Source organism: Nannospalax galili, unplaced genomic scaffold, assembly GCF_000622305.1.
Source record: "Nannospalax galili isolate Female #2095 unplaced genomic scaffold, S.galili_v1.0 scaffold1855, whole genome shotgun sequence".
NCBI classification, from domain to species: Eukaryota; Metazoa; Chordata; class Mammalia; order Rodentia; family Spalacidae; genus Nannospalax; species Nannospalax galili.
This window is the reverse complement of record NW_008336072.1, coordinates 108516-134040: the sequence shown is the minus strand read 5'-3', so window position 1 is coordinate 134040 and position 25525 is coordinate 108516. Positions and strand designations below refer to the sequence as shown.

The 25525-nt window shown below is 53.2% G+C and overlaps 2 protein-coding genes across 3 annotated transcripts in view; one reads left to right on the top strand and one right to left on the bottom strand.

The window, feature by feature from the left end:
* Positions 1 to 14990, top strand: part of Gramd4 (GRAM domain containing 4) — a 51656-nt gene extending 36666 nt beyond the window's left edge. For both annotated transcript variants that reach the window (XM_008830852.3, XM_029562388.1), the window contains 14 exons: positions 1421 to 1553; positions 2141 to 2166; positions 2649 to 2740; positions 3918 to 4009; positions 5755 to 5803; positions 6795 to 6866; positions 7293 to 7336; positions 7403 to 7512; positions 7630 to 7784; positions 8970 to 9114; positions 9947 to 10040; positions 10729 to 10813; positions 12035 to 12103; positions 12570 to 14990. In XM_008830852.3, the coding sequence (XP_008829074.1) occupies positions 1421 to 1553; positions 2141 to 2166; positions 2649 to 2740; positions 3918 to 4009; positions 5755 to 5803; positions 6795 to 6866; positions 7293 to 7336; positions 7403 to 7512; positions 7630 to 7784; positions 8970 to 9114; positions 9947 to 10040; positions 10729 to 10813; positions 12035 to 12103; positions 12570 to 12674 (1271 nt within the window). In that variant the 3' untranslated portion in view covers positions 12675 to 14990. The remainder of the gene's footprint in view (positions 1 to 1420; positions 1554 to 2140; positions 2167 to 2648; positions 2741 to 3917; positions 4010 to 5754; positions 5804 to 6794; positions 6867 to 7292; positions 7337 to 7402; positions 7513 to 7629; positions 7785 to 8969; positions 9115 to 9946; positions 10041 to 10728; positions 10814 to 12034; positions 12104 to 12569) is intronic.
* A 2259-nt stretch (positions 14991 to 17249) lies between these two features.
* The window catches only part of Cerk (ceramide kinase), a 51092-nt gene continuing 42816 nt past the window's right edge, over positions 17250 to 25525 (bottom strand). The window contains exons 10-13 of the mRNA XM_029562389.1: positions 24332 to 24408; positions 23399 to 23604; positions 21114 to 21322; positions 17250 to 19616 (exon numbers count right to left, since the gene is read on the bottom strand). Coding sequence (XP_029418249.1) covers positions 19544 to 19616; positions 21114 to 21322; positions 23399 to 23604; positions 24332 to 24408 — 565 coding nt within the window. The 3' untranslated portion in view covers positions 17250 to 19543. The remainder of the gene's footprint in view (positions 19617 to 21113; positions 21323 to 23398; positions 23605 to 24331; positions 24409 to 25525) is intronic.

The window sequence follows — 25525 nt, the reverse complement described above, 5'->3', positions numbered from 1 at the left end:
TTTATTTTTATTTCATGTGTATGAGTGTATTGCCTGCATGTATGTGAGTGCACCCATGTCGTGCAATGCTGCGGAGGTCAGAAGAGGGCTTTGGGTTCCCCTTGGAACTGGAGTCAAGGACGGTTCATAGCCGCCCTGTGGGTCCTCTGCAAGGGCAGTCAGTGCTCTTACCCACTGAGCCATCTCTCCAGCCCCTATAATTATTTTTTGGGGTTTTTGGATTTACATAGTCCAGGGTGATCCTTCTGCATCAGCCTCCCCAGTGCTGGGGTTATAGGTGCTCACCTATACCCAGCCTGGATTTTAAAAGTGCTTTTTATATTTTTAAATGGTTGAAAAAAATCAAAGGAACCTTATTTTTCCCTAAGTGAATCTTCCATGAATCTAAGCATCCATAAATAGTCCGACAGGAGAACAACCTGGCTAGTCTCTTGCTTGTACACCTGGACACACCTGAAAACCTTCTTATGCTGTAATAGGGTCAGAGAGGGTGCCGTGAGGGCTCAGCTTTTCCCTCACCTAGGTGGCCCCAGAGGGTGCATACCTCAGCCTCTGTTGGCCTGTGTCCTTCAACTTCTGTCCAAGCAGAGTGACTTTGGGTTGATGTTGACTGCTGTCCACCTGCCCTGGTCCCACCTGGGCACACCTGGTGCATTTTAATTGTTCGTTGACATATGGTATTTTACATGCTTATGGCACCACAGGTGTTTGGTGACCGTGTACCTGCCACCCCCATGCTCTTAAATTATAGAGGGGCAGCACTCCCTGTAGGTGACCCCATGGCCTGTTCTCTGAGGGTCGAGGGGCACCATTGGGCTCAGATGGGGAAGCTTGCTTTCTTCTCCCTGGCATTCTCGGTTATAAGAGCGAAAGAGTCACAGATATCATCGGCACATCCCAGTCATCAGTTTGGCTCTCCGTGCCCTGCATCCTCTCAGGACACAACCTCAGTGCATGTGCTGGCTCACCCTGAGGTGGTGAGCCCACTCAGCCACTTCCCAGATAAACCAGAAATATAGGGAGGCTGGTGTAGTGGCTGCCACAGTGGCTAGACATGGCCTGGACCGGTAGCCACGGCTGCCAGAGTAGCCAAGACCCAGAGGTTGCTGAGATTTGGGTGTGACGATGGTGCCTTCGTGCTAGACAGTGTCTGTGGCTGGGGTAGCTCTGGCCTGCATTTGTTGATTTGCACCTAGTGTATTCAGAGAGCCGAGTTCATCAAAGGTCCCTCTGGCAGGACCCCTTCACTTCTTGTTACATAGCAGGTCCCACCCTCGGAGCATTTTCTGTGTCCTCACCCATCTTTGCATTAGCTGTGAGGCCCCATTCCTGCCCCAGATCCCTGGACCAACCTCAGAAGGGGCTGCATAGAAGCTTCCACCCCCAGTCTCCCTCGCCAACCTCCATTCCCTTCCCACAGAGCGCCGCAGCCAGGGGCTCTCCTCCCGTGTGCAGAAGTGGTTCTACGAGAGGTTTGGCGAGTATGTGGAAGACTTCCGCTTCCAGCCCGAGGAGAACACTGTGGAGACGGAGGAGCCCCTCAGTGCCCGCAGGTAGGGCACCTTACCAAACCTGGCAGGCAGTGTGCAAGGGCCACATCCCTGCACCATGGCTTTGTCAGGTCACCTAGCATTGAGATCCTGTTAATGTGCCTTCCATGAGCTTTACGAGGCCTCCTGTGCCCAGTTTCTGGGGAACCTCTCTGGAGGGGCCAGTGACGGAGTGGTAATTTGTGACAAATATCATGTGGAGATTGTGTGTGTTCAGTGTCTGCTGCCTGGGGCCTTCATCATGGGGGTCACTTGCTGGGTTTAGTGAGTGTCTAGTGGCTTCCCTTGTCAGCCACTGTTGTAGGCTCTGGGGGGCCCTAGAGAGCCAGACTAGCAAGGCATCTGCTCTGGAGGGAGATGTGGCAGATGACAGCAGGTCTGTTGTGGAGTCACCCCACATCTGTAATTTAGGGGAGCAGCGGTGAGAGTCAGTGTACGAGTGGTCTTTGTCACTGTGCATGATGTCACAGGCACCTGAGGGTCCCAGGCCCTTGGATGTCCCCTTGCTGCCCGTGTGGCCCAGGTGCATGGTCCAAGGGGCATGCAGAGCCCACCAGTGAGTTCACACTGAGTCTCCTCTCTCCTCCCAGGTTAACTGAAAACATGAGACGTCTGAGTAAGTACCATGGGGCTGGGTGCCTATTGGGCCAGGGGTTGGGGACACACTGCAGCTTCTGTGTTGTGAGCTGAATAGAACGTCTCCCTGCCTTCCCTGGGAAGAAAGCTTGTGATGGATGTGTGTTTGAAGCCCACCGTGTTCAGGGGCTGATAGGACTGGAGTTTGCTCTAGCCGGTCCACCATTTGGGGTGAAAGATGGTGCACCTTTCCAGTGTTCCCCAAGCCCCAGGGAGTACAGATGACAGTCTCCACCCTTTCTCCTTCTCTGCCACCCGTGGGCCTGCGCTGGGGACGGATGGCATCTCCTCACAGGACCACAGTCAATATCAGGGGAGGCACTGGCTGGCAGCAGCTCCTTCAGTGGGTTGAATTTTGCATTGCTGAGTTGATTTTGCGTTGCTGGAAGCTCCCTGACCTTGCTCAAGTGCTAAGAGCCAGGCTAGTAGCATGCTGACCGCTGTGGTCCGTTTTGTTCCCAGAGCGTGGTGCCAAGCCTGTCACCAACTTTGTGAAGAACCTCTCTGCCTTGTCTGACTGGTACTCCGTCTACACCTCTGCCATCGCCTTCACCGTGCGTGTCCTCAGCGGGCTGGGTTGGGCGGGCAGGGTGCCTGTGCTGGCCCTCCCCACACGGGCCCAGGGGGGCAGCCCCCAGGCAGCTCTTCATCTGTAATGTGGGTGTGTGTAGCAGGTGAAGCATCAGATCAGAGGCTGGCTCCTGGACCCCTGACTGGAACGTGGTCATTTCTCCGCGTGGCCTGCCTCTCACAGCAGTGTCCTCCAGAAAGGCCTCTTAGTACACTGTCTTGGTGATCAACTGGTCTGGGAGTGGACAGTGTTTGTAGAAAATTTGCCTATTTGTGGCCTGAATCCTGGCCATGGAGCCCCAGGGGCTGGGGAGGCTTGGCGTCAGAATGCTGCAGGCTGCCTGGCCACCTGCCAGGGCCTCTGGGTCAGGAGGCCACAGTTTGAACACCTTCCACAGTGCCCACAGATAGTACCCTCCATGTGAGTAGGCTCATTTGTAGAGGTGGCCCTGCTAGCCTTAGCCTAGGAGGGTCCTGAGGACCACCCTAACCCTGAGCCAGGCCCTCTGGTGCCTTCCTCCAAGGCTCTTCCCAGGTTTCACAGGGAGTCGGTTATGTCGTACACTCCCTGCTGAAGCTGTGAGGAAGGGTGCTTCCTGACCTGGGCCCTGAGGTCCCCTTCCCCCGCCACCTTCCCAGATACCCTGCAAGGCCTCCCTGCCTGAGGTCCACATACCCTGTCTCACCTGCTTCTCATCCCTAAGAGATGAGCCCCTGGGTTTAGGCCCACCTTCCAGCTGACCCTCTCTGAGCACTGTTCTGGGCCTGTGGCTCTGTGCTGGGACCTGTGGCAATTCACCTGTGGTCCTCGCCAGTGCAGCCTCCTCATCCGCTGGGCCTTACCCAGGCTGCGGAAGCCACTCTGGGGACAGGCAGGACCCCCTTCATGGAACCCACTAACTTCCTAATCTCCACTCATCAAGGGCAACTTCCTGCCCACTGCCTGCCTGTATGGACCTCTCTCTTAACTGTGGAAACAGCCCTCGTGACTGCTCTGTCCTACAAGCCCTTGTCCCCTGAGAGTTTGCTAGGTGTCAGGACCAGTCTCCTCACTCGGGGTTGCTTCGTTGGTGGGAGGTGGCAGGCGGGACATAGCTTGTACCAGAGCACACTGCTGGTCTTGCTTAACCATGTCCCCACCTCTTGCCCTCTCACCCCCAGGTGTACATGAATGCCGTGTGGCATGGCTGGGCCATCCCCATGTTCCTGTTCCTAGCAATTTTGAGGTTATCCCTCAATTACCTCATCGCCAGGTGGGTGAGCTGAGCTTTCGCATGGCTGTGTTGCCTGTAGCTGTGTTGTATGTGGCTGTGCTGTGTTCCTGCCTTCCTGTACCACTATGACATAAGATGTGTCATGTACTGGCCTTTGTGGATAGTCCTCCAAGTGGTTCTGGAGATCCCCAGGCAGGATTGCCACCCCTCTGTTTGCCAGAGCAGGCAGGGTGGTTCTCGGAGCCCCACTGGGGCTTATCCTGGACAGCCATTGGCATTTGCTGCAGTATTACCCCAATCCCCTCCTCAAGGTGCTGTGTTCGGCAGGAAGTTCTCTCCAACCCTGGGGTGGGTGGGTAAGGCCTCAGGGTTCCATACCCCATGAATCTCCTGATGGTTGTTGGCTCTGAGAAGGAAGTGCTGAGTGAGCAGAGGGTGGAATTCAGTGAGTGGCACACACTCCTACATACACACGCACACCTGCATGCACACATACACCTGCATACACACGCACACATACACCTGCATACACACGCACACCTGCATGCACACACCTGCATGTACACATACACCCGCATGCACACCTGCATGCACTCCACACACGCACACCCGCGGGCACACACACCTGCATGCATACACACACACACACACACACACACACACACACACACACACCTGCAAGGCAGGTACTTCACATCAGCCTTAATTCTGCCAAGCCTAAGACCCTTTCCCCTATCCGAGCATATCTTCCCACGGATGCCCCCACTGGGGTAGGCCCTTACCTGCACTCCTGGTTGGGCTTCACCTGTGGTCACCCACCAAAGTGAACCTCAGCATCGCACCCTGACTAGGAGAGCCCCTGGCTGTCCTCTCAGCCCCTCAGAAGACTATTTTTACTCTCTATCCCGTACCTCAGGCATTCGTTTGAAAATGATGATTGTGGGCTGGAGAGATGGCTCAGTGGTTAATTAAGAGCACTGGCTATTCTTGAAGAAGACCTGGGAATTCCCAGCACCCACTTGGTGGCTAACTCCAGTTCCAGGGGATCTGGCACACTGTACCACGGGGGTGCACTTACACACATGCAGGCAGTACACTCATACATAAAATAAAAAGTAATAAATAGGAGCTGGAGAGATGGCTCAGTGGTTAAGAGCATTGACTGCTCTTGCAGAGGACCCGGGTTCGATTCCCAGCACTCACATGGTGGCTACGAACCATCCTTAACTCCAGTTCCAGGGGAATCCGAAGCCCTCTTCTGACCTCTGCGGCATTGCATGACACAGGTGCACTCACATACATGCAGGCAATACACTCATACACATGAAATAAAAATAAGAAAGTATTTTTTAAAGTGTTATAAAAATTTAAAAAAGAAAATGATTATTACAGAGAACATTAAAATACTCTTGAAGGAGTCATGACTCCCCTTTGGTCCACTAAGAGGCATGGCTGATGTTAATAAAGCTTTATGTAAAGCTAATCAGTGGACAAGGTGAACGCAAGCAGATGTGTGGCGGCTTTACCGTATCATCATCTTGGGCCTTTCCTGCATGTGCTTTAGTAGGGAGGAGCCAGCATGGTAGGGTGACCAGTAGGGTGACCAGAGTGGCCTCAGAGGCCAGCAACAAGGTCCTCAGGAGCCTCTTCTGTGTGACCAGCCCTGGAGGGGCAGAGGGCCCCTTCCCCAGTCGAGATGTCAACTGGTGGCTCAGTATTGTCCCTCAAAGTCTGTGGTTGCAGGTGATGGTCTGTTCATGGTTGTGATGGCTTCTCTTCTCCAGGGGCTGGAGGATACAGTGGAGCATTGTGCCGGAAGTATCTGAAGCTGTAGTAAGTCCTGGGACCAAATTGCCCTTCTGCCTTAGTCAGACCTCAGAATTTGGAGCCAAAGTGTGGGGAGTCCCAGATGAGTGACTTGCCCTGACAGGGGGAGCTTTGACGAGGCCAGTTACCCCACCCTGACTCAGACCCTCAAGTGGACCAAGCTTGGTTACACAGAAGCAGATTGCCCCACTCACGTGTCTGGGCTGACCCTTCCTAGCCAGGATTGATATGGGGGCGACAAGGGAACATGTGTCCCCCACAGTCCCTGAGGTGGGGAGGTGAACAGGAAGCTAGGCAGATATGTCCCAGTCCTAGACTCTGTAGAACCCATATCTGGCCTCTGCCTGGTTTGTAAATAAAGTTTGATTGATAGTCACACATATTTGTTACACATTGTCGTAGGTACTTGGGTGCTACAGTGGAGTAACCGTGATAGAGGCTGTATGACCTAAAACATCTGAAATGCTGACAGAAGTTTGCTCTAAAGGGACATGCGGGCCTATGGGGCAGAGAGAGGCCACAGTGTCTCTTTGGGCATGCCTGACACACTGAGGGATGGGGAGGTCTCCAAGAAGGCAAGCCAATGTCCAGTTTTGTTTTGCCCCAGGACTGGGAGACCCTTGAGAAGTTCTTACTGAAGGAATGCGGAGTCATATGAACTCAAACAGGCCTGGGCCTCAGTTTCCCTGCTTGTCGAGGGGGGTGCAGGCAGTGGGGACAGGACATGCCTTAGAGTGAGCTGGGAGAGGGAGTTGGGGTCTCCTCCTCCACTGTGGAGCCCCACAGCTTGTCCACCCTGCACACTGGGGTGAGGCAGCAAGCACAGGGGAGAGTCCACCCCCAGCCCAGCAGGTGTTTTTGCACACAGTCCTCTGGCTGTGCAGGGACAGCAGTGACCCAGAGACCCCTGGGGCTGGGAGCCTTCATGCTGTTTTGTTGGTAATTTTTCTGAACTGTTAAATTTCAGTGGAAAATTCTCTTTCCTCTTTGACTGAAGGAACCTCCAAAGGAAGATCTGACTGTATCCGAGAAGTTCCAGCTGGTTCTGGATGTCGCCCAGAAAGCACAGGTGCTACCTCTAGGCTTCCCCAGTTCCTCAAGAGGGGGGTACCCCAAACCCAAGGCTTCACATGTGTGTCAGCTGACCTACAGTCACCATGCCTGTTCTTAACTGGCTGTTCCCAATCTGCAGAGCTGGCAAGGGGGCAGGGCCTTCTGCTTAATCTCTGATCTTGTAGGGAGGGAGCCCCTCATAACCAAGGCTGAGCACCTCTGGAAGTCGGAGCTCACTCAGCCTGGTCTGCCCTGTTGCTGCCTACAGTGGTCTTAGCTCCAAACCAGACCCCCCTAACTAGGCAGGGCAGGACCACAGGGCTCTGGCAGCCACAGGGCTCTGGCAGCCACAGGGCTGTGCATGTCCCTGGAGCCCTCTCGATGCGTCTGGGTGACTGACTGGCACAGGGTCTGCGGTCATTGAAGTTTCTTCTTCGTTCAGAATCTCTTTGGCAAGATGGCCGACATCCTGGAAAAGATCAAGAAGTAAGTGTTCAGTTCCCCAGCGAGGGTGGTGTGTCCTGCCCCCACTGACCCCCATCTTCCTTCTAGCTTGTTCATGTGGGTACAGCCCGAGATCACACAGAAGCTGTACGTCGCACTGTGGGCCGCCTTCCTGGCTTCCTGTTTCTTTCCTTACCGCCTGGTGGGGCTCGCTGTGGGTAAGAAAGAGCACCATTACCCTGGGAAATGGTTTATGGGAATGTCACACAAAGGGAGGGGCAGAGCAGAGTGCCTGCAGATGTCTGCATGGACCAGGTTCCTGTTTCCCTGCTCAGGGCTGTATGCTGGCATTAAGTTTTTCCTCATCGACTTCATCTTCAAACGCTGCCCAAGACTTCGAGCCAAGTACGACACACCCTACATCATCTGGCGGAGCCTTCCCACGGACCCACAGCTCAAGGAACGCGCTGGTGCCACCGTGTCACGCAGGGTAAGCCCCCACTCGCCCAGAGGAGGGAGCAAGTGAAACTTTGGAGCTAGTAGGCCCTGACCCGAGGTTTCCTGTATGTGTCTGCTCTCTTGGAGGCTGGTATTTTCTGGATCGTACCAGCCTTTGAGACAATGGAAAACAGTGAGGTTTTTCCCTGTCACCAGCTCTCCTGTTGCTGTGGCCCTCCTTCCGAGTGGGGACCGGCCAACCATGGGAAGAGTGGGCCAACCTGCTCTCCTCAGGGTCATAGATGGGCAGAGAGGGTCTAAGACCATGAGGGTTCCAGGGGAGGTCTAGGAAGGCTTCCATGAGGATGTTACATTGGGGTAGTCCATGTACGAGTGTCCTCTAAGAAGAGGGTGTCCCAGTGACCTGCTGCTGCTGCACTGGGAGAGAGAAGTGCTGAGTTAGGTCTGACGCACAGGCTGGGGTCCAAACAACAAAGCTTGTTGGAAGCCTGAGATCAGCCACAGGCCGGTCCAGCCAGATACAGAGCAGCCTACAGTTCATGGACCAGCTGCTGGCTCTGGTCATACAGGTGGAGGCTAGCCCAGGACACAGCCTGGCCTTTGGGGACAAGACTAGGACCCATTTTGGCCCTGGAGTAGCTGGGACAGGACCTTTCCTAGGGTTCCAGACCACTTAGCACTAACTACTCAGGAGAGAGGAGGGGGAATGTGGGCCGCCACATCCTGGGGTGCAGGCTACCCCACCTGGCCCCTGTGTCCGCATGTCTGTGCTGAGATGATGTGCTCAGCTCTGTGTGCTTGTAACTTCACATCGCCCCTCCTCCTTTTTCTTTTGTGATGGTCACATGTGTGTCTGTTGTCTCCTTTCTGGCCAGCTGTCAGGGCAGACAAGTTACGGTGTCTATGTGGAAGCCCCCTTGGGCCTGCTGTGGACCTGGTGTTGTGTCGTTGCTGTGCTGTGGCTGATTTTCTAGAATTGCTATTGGTGGCCAATTGACTTCTGAAGTTTTAACCTCAGTGCTGGGCACCTGCGTCCTTGGACTTTGGGTGCTGGAGCTCAGACCTAGCCCCCACCACTGTGGGCTAGGGAAGGTTGTGGGTGTCTCCAGGGGCCAAGATCTGCCATGTAGTCCGGGCGGCAAGTGTAACTCTCACTGCCCTGCTGCCACTGGCCCCTCCCCCTAAGGCTGACCAGGGCTGTGTGTGCTGTTGGCAGCTGCAGACAGCCTCCTCACGGAGCTACGTCTCCAGTGCTCCCGCTGGCCTGAGTAAGGACGAAGATGCGGGTCGCTTCCACAGCACCAAGAAGGGCAATTTCCATGAAATTTTTAACCTGACAGAAAACGAGCGGCCGCTGGCGGGTAAGTGTTTGATGAATCTGTGACCCAGCCAAGCATGGGGCAGATGGGAGGCTGGGGGGAGGGCGAGTCTGAACCATGCAGGAGGTGTGACCTCAGCTTCAGGACAGGCTGAAGGAGCCTGTGGGAGAGAAAGCCCAGACCTACTTCCCAGGGGAGGCAGCGTGGGAATTGGGGTCCCAGGTTGTCATCCTGTCAACATGACAGCTACGTTTCCTGCACTGAGTGATTCACAGCAGAGACTCAGTGAGTGAAGCCGTTCAGAGGCCAGAAACTCTAGGAAGCGGGGCTCAGCCCTGCCCACTGTGTTGGGGTTCCATATTAGCAGCAGGGTGTGACCCTGAAGCCCTGAAGCCAGCCGGGTCCTGGCACTTGGACTTGGGTGTATAAACCTGTCACATGTGCCTCAGGAGTTGAGTGTCTAGTTAGCCTTCCAGAAAAGGTGCTCCAGTGAACACCTGAGATACAAACTAAAGCTTGACCCCCTTTCGCCAGTGTCTTCTCCTACCCTGAGGGCCTGGAGTGTGGAAAGCTGCCCAAGCAGTGAGGGCGGCAGCTCGAGTCACCAGGAGACCGTTTCCCAAACACTAGTCAGCCTCCCTTCCCCTGCTGGGGACCTGTGTGTCACAGTGCCAGGGGTGAAACCCAGAGCCCTTCCCACGCTAGGTGAGCGCTGTGCTCCTGAGCTGTTCCCCACCAGCCCACATGTGGACCTTTTCTCATGGTTCTGGTAGACATTGTGTATCTTTGATTGAATTGGTGCTGACAGGCAAAACATCAGTCAAGGCCTGGGTCTTTCCCAGGGAGGAAGTTTCAGGTCTGTTTTCCCCATCAGTGTGCGAGAATGGCTGGCGTTGCTGCCTGATAAATCGAGACCGGAAGATGCCCACGGACTACATCAGGAACGGGGTTCTGTATGTGACCGAAAAGTGAGTGAGGCCGGAGTGTGACTGTGGTGGGAGGAAGTCAGGGAGGGCCCTCCCCAGGACCCAGACAGGACCTAGGTCCAACAAGCAGGCTTGGCAGAGACACGGCCTGGCCTCCCCTCCCCACTCTGACCAAATGCTTAGACCAGCACTGTGGGTACTGACTCACCTGGGGTGCTCATGTAGGGACTGAGTCTCCCAGGAAGGAGACTTGGCAGTGAACTGGGAGGGCCCAGGCAGTGACTTGTGGCTTCTCAGACAGTCTAGCCTGAAGGCAGCTTTGGCTTTTCTCCACTAGATGGAGCTACACAACACCATGTCCTCACCACCCCTCAGCCCTCCCTCTGTTCACCCCTCTCTGCCCTTCCCATGTAGGAGGTGGGGGCCCCAGCAGAGAATGGGGTATGTGGTCAACCTCATGGGTCCCCCCTCTGAGGCCTTGAGGTCTTTGTTACCCACTCTATCAAAGGAGCTGGCCCAGGAGAGTCTAGTCGGGGCTCAGGACATCTCCCTACAGCTCTTGCGGGGAATCTTACGGGAGAGATAGCACAGGGCAGGGTGTGCTGAGCATGGCAGGTCCCTGACCGTCCCTTGGGGCCATGGAGGCCGTGGTTGGGGGGACCCCACTTGGCAGCAGGACCCCCTCTGGCCCAGGTGCTATCTTGTGCCTCTGCATTTCCTCCCCATCTAGTTACCTGTGCTTCGAAAGCTCCAAGTCTGGGTCGTCAAAGAGGAACAAAGTGATCAAGCTGGTGGACATCACAGACATACAGAAGGTGGGTGCCATCCCGCCCGCCACACTTGGGTTGTCCCCAAGAGTCAGAGGCCAGGAGGCTGGAGGAGTTTGCTGGATGTGCTTGCAGGATTGGGGGAGGTGTTGGCTAGAGACACTGGTATGGACACCACTATTTACAGTTTGCTTTCTGGAAACCATGCCAAGCCTGTCAGCTTCCTTCTGAGAGTAGTTGTAGATGTGTGCCCTGAGCCACACGGTTTGGTGCAGCCTCAGTTTCTCCCACAGTCCTGGGGGTCGGTACTGTCTGGTCTCTCAGGCAAAGGGGATGATGAGAGGCGCCTGCCCTACTGTATATTTTCATTTGTTTTTCCTAAGACAGGGTCCCACGTAGCCAAGGCTGGCCTCATGCTTGGTTTTATAGTGCAGCTGGGGATCAAACCCAAGGCTTCTTGCTTTTAAGCAAGCACTTACCAACTGAGCTACGTCCCAGCTCCAGCTGGGTGTCTTAAGGAGTGTAAGGAATCCAATCGCAGTGCCTCCCCTTCTGTTTCTGAAGAGAGATGCACCCGCCCACACACACTGCAGAAAAGTTGGGCATCTGTTGCAGGCACTGACTTATAAGCGGGCACACACAGATATTTGTGTCCATGGAGTGAGGCCTAGCAGCTTCCCCAGTGGGTTAGCGTGTGGAGTGTGTGGTGCCCCGGGGACAGTGATGGGGGGTGCTTGTTTTCTGGGACAGAGGCAGCATTTCTTGAGACAATAGGCATGCCCATCTTGAAGCACAGGGCCCTCCAGCCTCTGGGGCACCAGGCAGGTGGCCTGGCTACGGGATAGACCAGCAGTTGCCGTGGCAGGTCCCTTCCTTCCATCCGTGGATGTGTGGCACCCCTCTCCAGGCACACAGATAACCAGAATGTACCTGATCTGGGCCAGGACTCTCCCAGCGTACCTTTGGGAGTGGCTCTAGTGACTCAGTGCCAGGCCCTGAGAGTGAGGTCTGGGGCCTGTTCCCACATGCAGTGTACTGCCTTGAGGATCTGCCCTCCCTGGCCTCACACTGGCCATTGGCCACCTAGGGTAGGAGGGACACACTGCTGACAAGTTTGGTTTCTTGGTCACAAGATCAGTTTTACAAACTCTTGTGGCTGGGATTTCTCAGGTCTCTGTGGGTGTTGCTGTCTGTGTGCTTGGCAGAGAATGCCCTGGGCATGTGTCCCTGGGAGAGGCCTGTGGTGACGGCTGTGCTGTTGTCTTTCAGTACAAAGTCCTGTCTGTCCTCCCTGGCTCGGGCATGGGGATTGCCGTATCGACTCCATCCACACAGAAAGTAAGTGCCAGGCAGGTGTCCCCACAGGGATCTGGGCATAGCTTTGAACCTCTCAGGAATGTGATTTCAGCTTGAGCATTGGGGGAGGGTCCTCCCCTCTCCCTCTGCCTGGGAACCTGCTGCATGGAGTCAGGGTTCAGCTAGCTTTGCCTGGGTGGGGGCTGTAGTCATAGTACAGACACATTGGTGAGAGAGGCTCTCTCACACATTTGGGGAGGAAAGGCTGAGTCTGTGGACTGTGTTCCCTGCTGCTTGCAGGCTGGGGCCTCCTGGGTCAGAGAGGCATCTGGTCACCCAGGTCCCTCCAGGCCGCTGCTATGGCCTCTGCTGCTTGCAGGCTGGGGCCTCCTGGGTCAGAGAGGCATCTGGTCACCCACCAGGCCGCTGCTATGGCCCGGTGGAAGACGTCCCTGTTCTAGCCCAGCCTGGCTGTGAAGCCCTCACCCTCCCCTTCTCTTCCTGCCAGCCCCTGGTGTTTGGTGCCATGGTGCACAGAGATGAGGCTTTTGAGACCATTTTCAGCCAGTACGTGAAAATCACATCATCGGCAGCCTCTGGCGGCGACAGCTAGTATCAACTCCCAGGTGTTGCTGGAATCCTTTCTAACAATTGGGTAGTGGAGCAGATCCCATGTCCTCATGATCTTTTGCAATAATTCCCCTGGACTGTGGTTTGTTATGTTGGCCCAGGTTCTGCAGACGCCTTCACCAAAGGGCTGGGACTCATGAGGATGAGACTGTACTGGGCACATAAAGCACTTAGTGGACACCTGTGGGCAGGGGCAGGTAGAGAATCCTCAGGGCCTGTTTGAAGAAAGGCACACAAGACATTCGTGCCCAGGCTCTAAGCACAGCCCCTCAATGTTCTTCATCCCGGCCTGGGTACAGGCCCAGCACCTGCCATTGTAGGAAGCCCCATTGACCCTGTGACACCCCCCCCCCACCCTCCCACTCTGCGGAGGCCAGAGGCTTTTCTCTGCCAAAGCCATAGCTGGGAGCATCTGGCCTCCTCCAGGCGGGTTGGTAAGACATTGGTGAGTCATGTGGAGTTCCCTCTCCAACCTCCAAGAAATGGTCAGTCATCTTACTTGGCCCTCAGGGAACCCCTCCTTCCTATTGGCCTGCTGTGGGCACTGTGAGGCTGTGAGTAGGGATTCTCAGGGCTGGGTCTAGACCACCACTCATCTGTCCATCCTGGCCTGACACACTCCAGCCATGAGGCCTGTGGTTGGTGGTCAGTGAGGGCACAGAATGGCATGCAGGTAAAAGCACATCTTTTTAACACTTTGCTCACTGGGAAGGCCCAGGAGACCACTGGGAAGGCCTTGAAGGTACTCTAGGCATTGGCTGCTGCCAGGTGAAAGATCAATCCTGGTCCGCCTGGCGTTTGGCCTCCAGGCTGCAACCTCTCCTGGTAACGGGATGGGGTTACAGGGCTGGCCTGGAGAGGCCACCAAGATGATGTGTGAGGACCCTCTGCTGTAGGGGACAGATGTTAGCAGAGCCCAGAAATGGGGGCCTGGGCTGCCCTGCACCCCTGACATCTGACAGTATTCTCTCTTACTGCATGCCCAGCAAGGGCCAGGCAGACCATCCCCCCATCTACTGCCTCTTGCCCTAGCAAAGCCCATGCTGCTGAGGGCACAGCAGCTCTCCCGGAGGTCAGGGGGAGGAGGGTGTCTTGCAGGCCATCTATTCAGAATGTCTGCACTTGGTTTTGAATCACAAAGAGCTCTGTCACAGAGTCCTGGAGCAGGCCTGGGCCTCTGAAGGGTGCAACCACCACCCTACCTGTGCGATTTCTGCCTTCTAGGGTGGATGACACTAGTTCCTTCAGCTTGTCCTTCAGGCGTCACTGAGATTGTTGTTTTTTGAAGAAACAGAAGATTATATTTTTTACAGAGAGCAAGCTGTTTTTCTTATTTTTATATCATTTTTCAAGTGTAATTTTTACCTTTGCTCCAACCCTCATTTGCGGATGAGGTTGTGAGGCCTGGTGGCTTAGGCTCATGATGCCCCATCCCCTGGGGCTTCAGGGCCACACATTGGGGCAGGGGACGGGCATGCCAAGCAGACAGATGCAGCACACATCCCACCCCAGAGTGCAATGAAGGCCACACAGGTCCGGCTACATGGATGCTGGCCATCAGAGGACTGTAAACATGGAGGCAGGACCCTCCACCCAAGGCCGTGGCTTGGGCCCTTCTATGGACTCCTACCCTCAGCAGCATGGGGTGGGATGAGGCAGTACCAGAGGGGAAGCAGGGTAGGCCTTGACCTGTTTCCAGGGATGGCTGTAGGGGTGATGCCCACAGGTAGTGGTTAAGGCTTTCTGGGCCCTGGCGGCTGGGATCAGTGAGTGCTACCTCAGAGTCGCTCTGGGATGCTGTCCCCAGTCACCGTGGGGAGGGGCCCCTGAGCAGAAAAGGCAAAGCAGGTGGTTTAGTTTGAGTCCCTTTCACTGAGAAAGGGGGATGAAGACTGACCACAGACCAGGGCAGCAAGCTATGAGCTGACGAGCTGGCGAGCAGCAGGACCTTAGATGGAGCCCAGGTGGGCAGAGCTGGGCCAGGGATCTGTGTAGGTACTGGCCATCCTGACCGAGAGACTGGGTGGGGGTTTTACTGGCTCATGTGAATCTGGGCAGATATTTAATTTCTGTGACTAAACGCTGAACTAGAATGAATGTTAAATTTTGTATGTCTGAAGCTTGAGTCTATTTTGGATCTGTACATAACTGTTACTGGTGTAACTTTTGACAAAGGGATTGTATTCTATGAAGAACTGATAGAAAAAAAATCCTGTCACTTTTTTAAAAGGAAACATTGTTTAAATAAAAAGTCTTGTATAAATTATAATTTTTATTTAAATAAACCTAAAATGCTTTATGCTAAGGCGGGGCCTCTGTGTTCTTGGCAGAGTGTGTGGATGTGAGTTGGAGTGGCTGGGTGACCCTCCCCCAGGTCAACACTGGAGCAGTGTCTCCATGGTTACCAGTTCAGTTCACAAAGCCGCTTAGGTGAATGAAGGCTTAGGGGTGAAGTGGGGCCTGGGGAGTGGGTGCTGGCGGGAACAGGAGTGCTCAGTTGGGACCCTGGTGTCAGGAAGTTGGAGCGGGAGGCAAGCCTTGGGTCCCGGAAGCAACAGGGGGAGGTGGCTGGCATTGGGTGTGTGGCACGGGAGTGAGCTGAGGTAGGGAGTGCTGTCTGGAGACAGCAGTGCCTTGGGATTGGCGTGTAGGTCTTGGCTCCACTAAGCTGTATTCTTATGCCTCCCTGTGTTCCTGGGAGAAGGGTCCCTGACAACACTGGCTTCACTGATTCGGGGCCCCACGCTGGACACAACCCACCCAGCTTCCAAAACCTTGAAAGTCAAACTTAGATAGGCACATTGATGGTGCCTGCCCCCTGCCCCCACCTGCCACACGCCAAATGAGCCCCCTCAGGAGGTAGAAGCTGCCAAAGCCTCTTGGAAAGGGGCTGGAACCAGTGGGAAAAGGAGTGTGGCAACAGGAGATTGGACATTTCCCTGTTTCATCCATCTAGTCACACGTCCTTCTTCCATCTGCCCATTCACCCACGCTCACATCTACCCATCTGTTGGGAAACCCTGCTGCTAGGGTTGTAGTCCTCCATGTCCGGATAGCTCTAAGGGGCTCGGTGCCAAATGGAAGGACTCCCCTTTTCAGCACCTGCTGTTAAGGTTGGCTCCTTTCTCAGCAGGAGCTTCCTGCCTGACTTACCTGGAAAGTGTTGCCAAGCATGGATGCTTGGCCTCATTTAAAACATGACCTTTGGCATAGTTACCTGGATTAAAAACTACCCCCAGGTTTTTTCTATATGATAATTAGGCATTGTTCAGTAGTCGGATGATAGGAGCCCACTGCCACATGTAAATAAAGCATACTATGAGCACCTATCAGCTGAGGCTTCGGCTACTGCCTCCACACTATATTTTCCCTAACATCCCACTGAATAAACGGAGCTGTTTCACTGAATCTAGAGCTGTTTCACTGAGTCTGGAGCTGTTTGCATCATTGAACCTGCGGCCCCAGAAGGGCTTTCTTCCTTCCATCAGTGCTCACTGGCCGTCCTGACCCCGCTCATCACTTCTGCTCCCCTTGTCCTTGTGGACCTGTGGCCAACGACCCATGAGGAGAGGGAGAGACCCCACACCCATCTGTCCATCCCACCCACCCACCTTTCTATATGTTCATCATCCACCCACCCACCCAGCCACCTTTCTATATGTTCATCATCCACCCACCCAGCCACCTTTCTATATGTTCATCATCCATCCACCCATCCACCTTTCTATATGTTCATCATCCACCTACCCATCCATCTTATCCCTCACTCCCTCCAGCCACAGCACATACTATTCTAGGTGCTGGAAAACAGCAAAGGAGAAAGCTCCCTGGGAACTTGGTAAAACTCATAGCTCCCTGGGAACTTGGTAAAACTCATAGCTCTCCTGAGAGCACACCCCACTGTGCCAGCCCTAGCCACCCCCTCACTCACTCTCCTCCACCCCTCTGTAGCCTCCCTTGCTGCATGGCCTCCTCAGCTACACAGCACCCCCATACCCAGTCCTGTTCAAGCTCCTCACCTATCTCCAGGTCAAGTGAGGTGGGTGACATGTGGCCACAGATGGTCACAGCTGCCACTAGGGCTGGTTGTGTGGAGACAGAGGGGTTCTCATGCTCAACGCAGCACAGCTGTCCTGGGCCGGGGCACAGCTGCACTAGAAAAAGAGCACATCACAGGGCAACATGTGATGCAGATAGCCCTGGAGAAGACCGGGAAGGGACCCCCCCCAAGACTATAATGGAGTGGAATGACCCTCCAGGGGGACATGGGGTAGATCCACCAGGGGTGGAGGATATGGAAGGGGTAGGGTGGTGTTTAGTTTCTTAGTATAGCTCTTTGTTCATTTTATTCTCATAAGTTCATAAATTGGCTGCGTGTGGTGGTGCACGCCTTTAGTCCCAGCACTCGGGAGGCAGAGCAGGCAGATCTCTGTGAGTTCAAGGCCAGCCTGGTTTACACAGTGAGTTCCAGGCCAGCTGGGGCTCCAAGGAGACCTTGTCTCAAAAAGACAAAAAAAAAAAGTTCATAAACTGTATTTTCAGAAATAACATGAATGTATAAGAGGAAGAAAAGGCAAATTCTGCCCAGAGTCACTTTATTTTTTGTCTTCTCAAACATATCATATCAAATATGCCATTTTCTGATCTTGAAGCCAGCAAGACAAGAAGGCATATGGGGCCATTCTCCAGTCAGTGTTCCCGGTTCCAGGAAATTATACCTAGAACCAGAGCAACTCTGGGGAACAGGCCACTGCCCATCCCCACTGCATAATCCCCATGAACAGTAAGTTACCACACGACTGCCACCTAACTTGTGCACTTGTGAACCACAGTTAAGTTAAATGTGGTCTAGCCCCTACGGGATCCTGAGCTGCCACTAACCTTCACTCTTTATCTCCTAAAATCCCTAAAGCGCCGGGGTTGGTATCTAAAAAGCATCACAGAAACTGCAGCCCACTCTTTGGGGATGTCAAAGGCCCCTCCCATCCTCTGCACAGGTGTCGGGGGGATGCTGGGTGTCCACACTCGTGGCATCTGATAGCTCCAAGGTTTGTGATTTTGAACATTGCCTGCAGCTGTTATAGATCATCACCAGAGCATCCTAGACCCAGATCCCTCCTCCTGGACTGGCAGTGGCTGGGGAGAACCCAGGCATGGGCAACACATAGCAGGGCTAATAAAGACTGAATTCTCAGGGAGAGCACAGGTCCTGAGAGCCAGGGATGCCACAGCTGCCTCAGGCTCTCCTGAGTCCCTCTGGAATGCTGGAGGTGAGCAGGCAGTGAGGCGGCTACCCGAGTGCCTGCACCCCGATGCTGCTCCAGGGCTGCCCACTCCCCCAAACTGCCATTCCTATACCTTTGGGTTCTGTCCATCCAGGAACAGACCAGAATAGAAACTGCTGGGCTTGTTACTCTTTCTACGCAGGTTTTTAACTCGACAATTATGAAATGGCTCCACTGTCCAATTACCTGTAATATGGTCCCTACAGAGCCGCCTTTAACAGCTTCCCTTGTGTCTGGATGGGATTTCATGTATGCTTCAAAATATAAATCAAGGGATCCTAGAAATAGGTGCTGCCTGTGAAACAGAGTGGTCCATGTGAGATGCACACCCCAGTGACAGAACATAAAACGTGCCCTTGTAACCGTCAGTGCCCCCCCACTTTGCAAGTCAAGTTTAAGTTGCATCTTCTAGAACTGTACATAAAACTCTTACATACATCTTCCCATATGATCAGTCTGGAGACACAGCTTGGGCTGTAGCACGCCACTACAGAATCCCTGGGTCAGGAATGCCTTCAGAGGAAACTGGTCATGAACCCAGGGCTTCAGCAGGAAGCAGCTGCAGCCCCTTCAGGGAGACAAGACGTTGGTCATACCCTCCTGATAGACAACGACGCTTTCAATAAATACGTGGAACCCAGGGTGAAGGAAAAACTGATGTGGGCTGTGAGGAGACTGGGAGCCCACACCAAAGTACCTGGGGATGACCCGGGATGGTCCACCACCCTGCTGGTGGTGCTCACATTGAGGCAGATGCAGTATTCACAAAGTGCCCTCTGTGTATGCTGGCTGCCCCATCCCCCCATAAAACCCATTTGTGCCAAACACTTTAATTCTGGCTAGAGCCTCGTTTGCCAGTGCTTTGGACTGCCCTGGCCAGGGTGTGAACGCCGTTGGGTTGGTAGAATGAACCCCCAGTGGGTGCTTTGTTGGATTGTCTTACGGGATGCGGCTGAGACAGAAGCGAACATGGGGATCCTGAGGACGAGGTGGTGGTCCAAGCATCTTCTTGCTGTGGTGCGACACCGCTGTGCACAGGACCATGCTGCATTACGTTTGCAGTGTGTGGTTAAGGACTGCACAGCAATGTCCTGATCCTAAATGAAGATATGTAGGAAGTGATGGCACAGAGAACCATCTGCTTTCCCACCTGGTCACAAACAACTCCAGAATAAAATCTTGCAAAGGGGATCACGTGTCTAGATGGTATAACCTGTTTCTAGGAAGTAGTCATAATACAATGTCCCTAAAATTATTGCAGTAGAGTCAGTAATGGGCTGCTCTGAAATTTGCACAGTTGGCATAGCAAGAAAATCTAACCAACCAATGCCCTCAATCCAGCAAGTGCTTGCTGAGAACCAGTTACGTGAAATGCAACTCAGATCTGCATAGAACTGAGGACACCACGTGTAGGACACTGACAGAGCTGTCTTCTAAAACCAAGATTTACCTATCAAAAATAAATTTCTAAATTTAAATGGCTATATCAACGTAATTGGTCTGTCGAAATTTTCTTAAATAATTTTCACATTCCCCAAGCTCAAGGTGGATGACATGTTACGGCTTCTCAGCTGTGAGGGTCTCGCTTAGGCTTCTCTTCAATCCCCCTTGCAAACAGGCGCACCAGTTGGCAGTGGACCCTGCAGAGACAAACAGCCACATTAATCCCATGCGTGTTCTCCAGCAAGCAGTTATTCTGAGCCCCACACCTTCTAAAACCTTCCAGTCCCCCTTCAGTCTTGTAACCACATCCAAGTCAAAAGTACGTTTTGAAAAAATAACTTGCTTTACTCTTTCCATGGGGAAAGAATTTTCCTTGTTTTTCTCTTCCATTGGGTTCTACCCCAATACCACACTGGCTGAGGAAGACAAACAGCCCCACCAGATGGGACACCAGGAAGAGTGGGCATGACACCTTCCACCTGGTACTGGGCACTCAAGGATTAGTTAGCAAGTCTTCAGGGGTGAGTCGAGTTCTGAGGTTGGCATCAACCCCGCAGCTTGGCTAAAAGTGACTCTGAGCTCCCCTTGGGTACCTAGGTGGCCAAATGGGGAAGCTCAGTGTGTGGGGACCACACAGTCAGCAGTCCTGGGAGCCTAGGGTGCCCCAAGCTCTACCTGTACATCCTTAGTGGTCACCCTAGGCTCCCAGGACTGCTGGGCTGTGTGGTCCCCACACACTGAGCTTCACCTCTGTGGTACCTCCTCCCTCTTCCTGGCAGCTTCAGGGTGCCCTTCCCAGCCCTTTGGTTTCCTGACTGGGTCACTACCCACTCCTACACTGAGCACCCATCCCCGGAGGCCATCAGATACTTATGGGGGGACTTGGGGAACCCAGGACTTAGGAAGTGCCCTTTCAGTTCTATTTTCTTGCAAATTTCACAATTTCTTTTTTTTTTTTTCAGAGCTGAGGACCAAACCCAGGGCCTTGCGCTTGCTAGGCAGGCATATTATTATTATTATTATAAACAGGATCTCCTGAAGCCCCAGCTGGCCTGGAACTCTCTACGTAGACCAGCCTGGCCTCAAACTCCCAGAGCTCTGCCTTTGGAGGGCTGGTATTAAAGGTGTTTGCCACCTTGCCTGGTTGATTTTTTTAAACTTTTATTTTGATGTGTATGGGTGTTTGGAGTGCACATATGTGAGCTACACACATGCAATGCCTGTGGAGGTCAGAAGAGGGTGTCAGATCCTTTGGAACTAGAGTTACAGACTGTTGTGAGCTGCCATGTGGGTGCTGGGAATCGAACCTAGTCAGGCAGTGCTCTTAAAAGCACAGCCATCTCTCCAGCCCCTGTGTTTTTTTTTTTTTTTTTTTTTTTTTTTGACTACTTAGGGAGAGAGACAGTGACAGAGACCGAGACCGAGACAGAGAGACAGACAGACCAGGCAGAAGTGATCAAGGGCAGAGTGCAAACTGGCAGGGAAGGGAACAGCACAGAGGCGCCACAAAAGCCATGAGAGGAGTCTGGAAAGCAGTGTCCGCCGTCAGCGCCGGCCACGTCCAAACCTCAGACTTCCAATCTCCTTCCACATCCCGGCAGGAGCCCCCTGCTTTCCGCTGCAGACTGAGCTCGCCGTGCAGTCTGCAACCTGCAGCTTGCTTTCCAGGCCGCGGCTGGGGCCCCTCTGCTCACCTGACCTCGATGGTGGGGCTGTGCAGGATCTCCCCGTCGCAGTTCCAGGAGCTGCTGGAGGCTGAGAGGCCGCACATGGGGCTGTCGTTGCAGATGTGCCCAAACCTCTGCTTCCCGCGCTCCTTGAGGTTGCTGTCCTCCTCCTCCGTGGGCTTCGATGTGAACTGGAATTTCTTGACTCGATAAACGTCAACAAAAGTGAAGTCGAACTGCCGAGAAAAAGTGCGGGGTGGTCAGCCGGGGCCTTCCACCTCTGCTGGTTCAGCCGGACCCAGGCTCCGGCGAGCGCGGCCTTGAGCAGCACCTCTGAGCCACGGCCCTCCTCACCTGATGACTTGGGCAGGACGTGCACAGCTTCACACAACTGCTGATGCTTTTGAGATCCCAGGTCCCCCACAGTGATGAGCTGCTTTAAGGAGCTCGCGGTTCCTTGGTGGTGATTTGTAGAATTCCCTATTCTTTTCAACAAGCACTATTTTAAAAGCCACATTAGGGGCTGGAGAGATGGCTCAGTGGTTAAGGGCACTGACTGCTCTTGCAGAGGACCTGAATTCGATTCCTAGAACCCACATGGTGGCTATCAACTATTCATAACTCCAGTTCCAGGGGAATCCGATGCCCTCGGCTGACCTCTGAGGACACTGCACAACACAGGTGCACTTACATATACGTAGGCAGTATGCTCATACACATAAAATAAAAATAAAAAATATTTTAAAAATGTATTAAAGCCACATTAAGGAAATCCCTTGACTACATCTTAAATGCAACTGAAGTTTTTTTTTAAAAAAAAGTTTTACTGCTGGGCATGGTGGCGCACACCTTTAATCCCAGCACCCGGGAGGCAGAGGCAGGTGGATCCCTGTGAGTTCAAGGCCAGCCTGGTCTACATAGTGAGTTCCAGGCCAGCTGGGGCTCCAAGGAGACCCTGTCTCAAAAAGATCTAAAAAAAAAAAAAGTTTTACTAAGGGGCTGGAGAGATGGCTCAGCAGTTAAGAACACTGGCTGTTCTTACAGAAGACCCAAGTTTGAATCCCAGTACCCACATGGCCACTAACAACTGTCCGTAACTCCAGTTCCAGGGGATCCAATGGCCTCTTCTGACCTCCGCCCATGCACAACACAGGTGCACTTACCTACATGCAGGGAATGCAAGCATATACATAAAATAATAAATAAAATAGATTTTTAAATTTGTTTACTAAAACTAGAGACTGGGTTGGTGAGACGACTTACTAAAGTGCATGAAGACCTGGGTTCAGATCCCCAGCACCCATGTAAGAAGCCAGGCACCAAACTGCTTGTCTGAATCCCAGCGGGGAGGCAGAAGGGGACAGAGAATCCCTGGAGTTTCCCTAGTAAGTGAGAGGCCCTGTCTCAAAACAATAAGGTAGAGACAGATTGAAGAAGATGGTCAAAATCCACCTCAGACTTCTAAATGCATGTGCACCTGTGTAGGTGCAACACACACACACACACACACACACACACACACACACCCTGGAGACTATGAGCAAAATGTCCAACCCTCTTGATATGATTAGACTCATCCTCCATATGTTAAAGACAGGATCACCAGTGTAGACAGGAGGGCTTGATCGACGCTCTGAACGCAGCCCACTTCTGGAGCCTACAGACTACATTCTAAGTGGCCTGAAGACTAACGAAAACCTGTACCCAACTGCTTTGTTCTGCTCTTAAACAGAAAGCACAGTGATGGGGGGAGTCACACAAACACCCTTGACTCTCGTTTTCTTTAACTTTTTTTTGGGTCTTTTTGAGACAGGGTCTCCCTGTAGCCCCAGCTGTCCTGGAACTCACTATGTAGACCAGGCTGGCCTCGAACTCACAGAGATCCGCCTGCCTCTGCCTCCTGAGTGCTGGGATTAAAGGCGTGCGCCACCACACCCGGCCACATTTATTATTTTTATGTGTATGAGTGTATTGCCTGCATGTATCTAAGTACGCCCATATCATGCAATGCTCTCGGAGGTCAGAAGAGGGCATCAGATCCCCTGGAACTGGAGTTAGGATGGTTAGGGGCCATGTGGTACTGAGAATTGAACCTGGGTCCTCTGCAAGAGCAGTGAATGCTTGTAACCGCTGAGTCATCTCTCCAGCCCCATGACTCATTTTCTATATTCAAAAAGTGATTCATTTATTCATTTTAAAAAATTTATTATTTTTATGTGTAACAATGTATTGCCTGCATGCGTGTAACTGCACAGGAACTTCCTAAATGTCAATGGCTGTCCACTGAGCCCAGGGTAGAGGGCACGCCTCACCTGGTCATACTGGTTGGTGTGCCTGACGAGGAATCGCAGGAAGTTGAACCTGGAGCACTTCCGGATGAGGATGAGGTCAGAAGACCCATCTCCCAAATGGGCGGCCGGGGACAGGCCTCCAGGGCTCCGGGGACAAGCGCAGGACATGTTCGTGGCGTTGATGGCCAGAAACTTCCCATTGATAACTTGCCACTCCTCCACCTCCTCTGCAGCAGAAAGAATCGGGATTGGTATTACAGTTCCCGGTGGCACAGGGGCGGCCATGCCGTGGTGATGAGGCAGATAGCTGCCATCCCCCCACCTATGTGTTCCTGGCTTCCCTCCTGCCCTGACGTCCAGGACAGCGTCCCCACTGGCAGTGCCAGATGTGCCCACTGTGGAGCTGCCCGCCCACTTGCCTCAGGAAGTCGCACTGAGTGCTGGACCTGAAGTCACTTCCTGAAAGACAGAGGTGTGCTCCCTGCTGCTCCCTGCTCCTCACAAGGGCACTTCTGGACAACAGTTTAGCATAAGGGTGAGCAGACCCCCTACAGGGGATAACCTGGTCCACCACTTCCCTCTGTATGGCTTAGGGGCCACGAATGGTTGCCACAAACTTAAATAGCTGGGGGAAAAATGGAATAATGATAGCTTGCATGTAAAAAACACAAGAAACTCCAATCCATAAAAACTCTGCCTACTACACTGTCTATGGCTGTCACAGCTGCAGGAGCAGAGATGGTGTTTGAGATATGACAGAGACCCCACCCTAGGCACACCATAAGGAAGGTATTCACCCAGCCAAGACCAAAGAGAACATTTGCCGACCAGCCCCCGTATTCTGAGCGGGCAGCTCCGCAGCCTCAGCCAGCCTGGCAGTGGCAATAAGAGAGGGGACAGCCAGAAGAGGCAGTGTCCTGAGCGATCGCAGTGAGCTCCCTGACGGTGCATTACCGGCATTCTCCAGGCCGTACGAGGCCTTCTTCTGCTCCTCCTCCAGCTGCTGCTTGCTCTGTCTGCACACGAAGCACCTGAAAGGCAGGAGTTCCGTTGCCCTGCCTCGTGTTTGACAACGAAGCCCTGGGCTTGGCACATACTCAAGCATTACATGGGGCAGGAGGGCATGGCTCAGTCTGCTCTTGCAGAAGACTCAAGTTTGGTTCCCAGTACCCACGTCAGGCAGCTCATAGCCACCCGAAACTCCAGGTCCAGGAGGATCCAATGGCTCTGGCCTCCACAGGCACCTGTACTCATGTGCACACACACTATAAACAAAAATAACACCAGGCGTGGTGGTGCACACCTTTAATCCCAGCACTCGGGAGGCACAGGGAGGTGGATATTTGTGAGATTGAGGCCAGCCTGGTCTACATACTGAGTTCCAGGCCAGCTGGGGCTATGGGAGACCCTGTCTAAAAAATAAAAATAACAAAAATAGAGATCTTAAAAGCATTTAAATTCCTTTCAAATAATAAAAAGCTCAGTTTCAAAAGTTTGACTAGAAAGTATTCTTTAGCATACTAATTTGAATTCTCAAAATCAGATCTATTTTTAAATTTACACCTATGAATCAACAGGTCCTTCTCCAAGATTTGAAAACATTTCAAGATGCACAGCTAAGACAGACTTGACCGCCCAGCAAAGGCCATGTGAGTGGCAACTTGCAAACTCCACCAATGCAGACTTGGGGAGAGAGCATCCTTACTTCAGGTAACAAGTATGAAATCGCACGTTTCCCTCAAGAGTAGCTCAGACCCGAGTCCCTGGCTTAGTGCATATTTCTGGTCTGAGCACGACCAGCACCGCACCAAGTAAAAGGGTTCCGACTATGCAAAATCAGCTCACAAAGTACTGAGTCTAGCCATGCAATGACTAATAGTCTCAATCTCTTCACTTAGGACTTGGGAAGTCTGTAGGAAGGAAAGGACGGTGTGTGCTTCAGGTTGTGTGGGCCTCAGATGGGCCATGGGCAGGTGGGGGAGACAGGCCTCCACGGTCCACGTGGCCTAGATCTTGATTTCTTACACTTCCTTTTTTTTTTTTTGGTCGTTTTGAGACAGGGTCTCCCTGTAGCCCCAGCTGTCCTGGAACTCACTATGTAGACCAGGCTGGCCTTGAAATCACAGAGATCTGCCTGCCTCTGCCTCC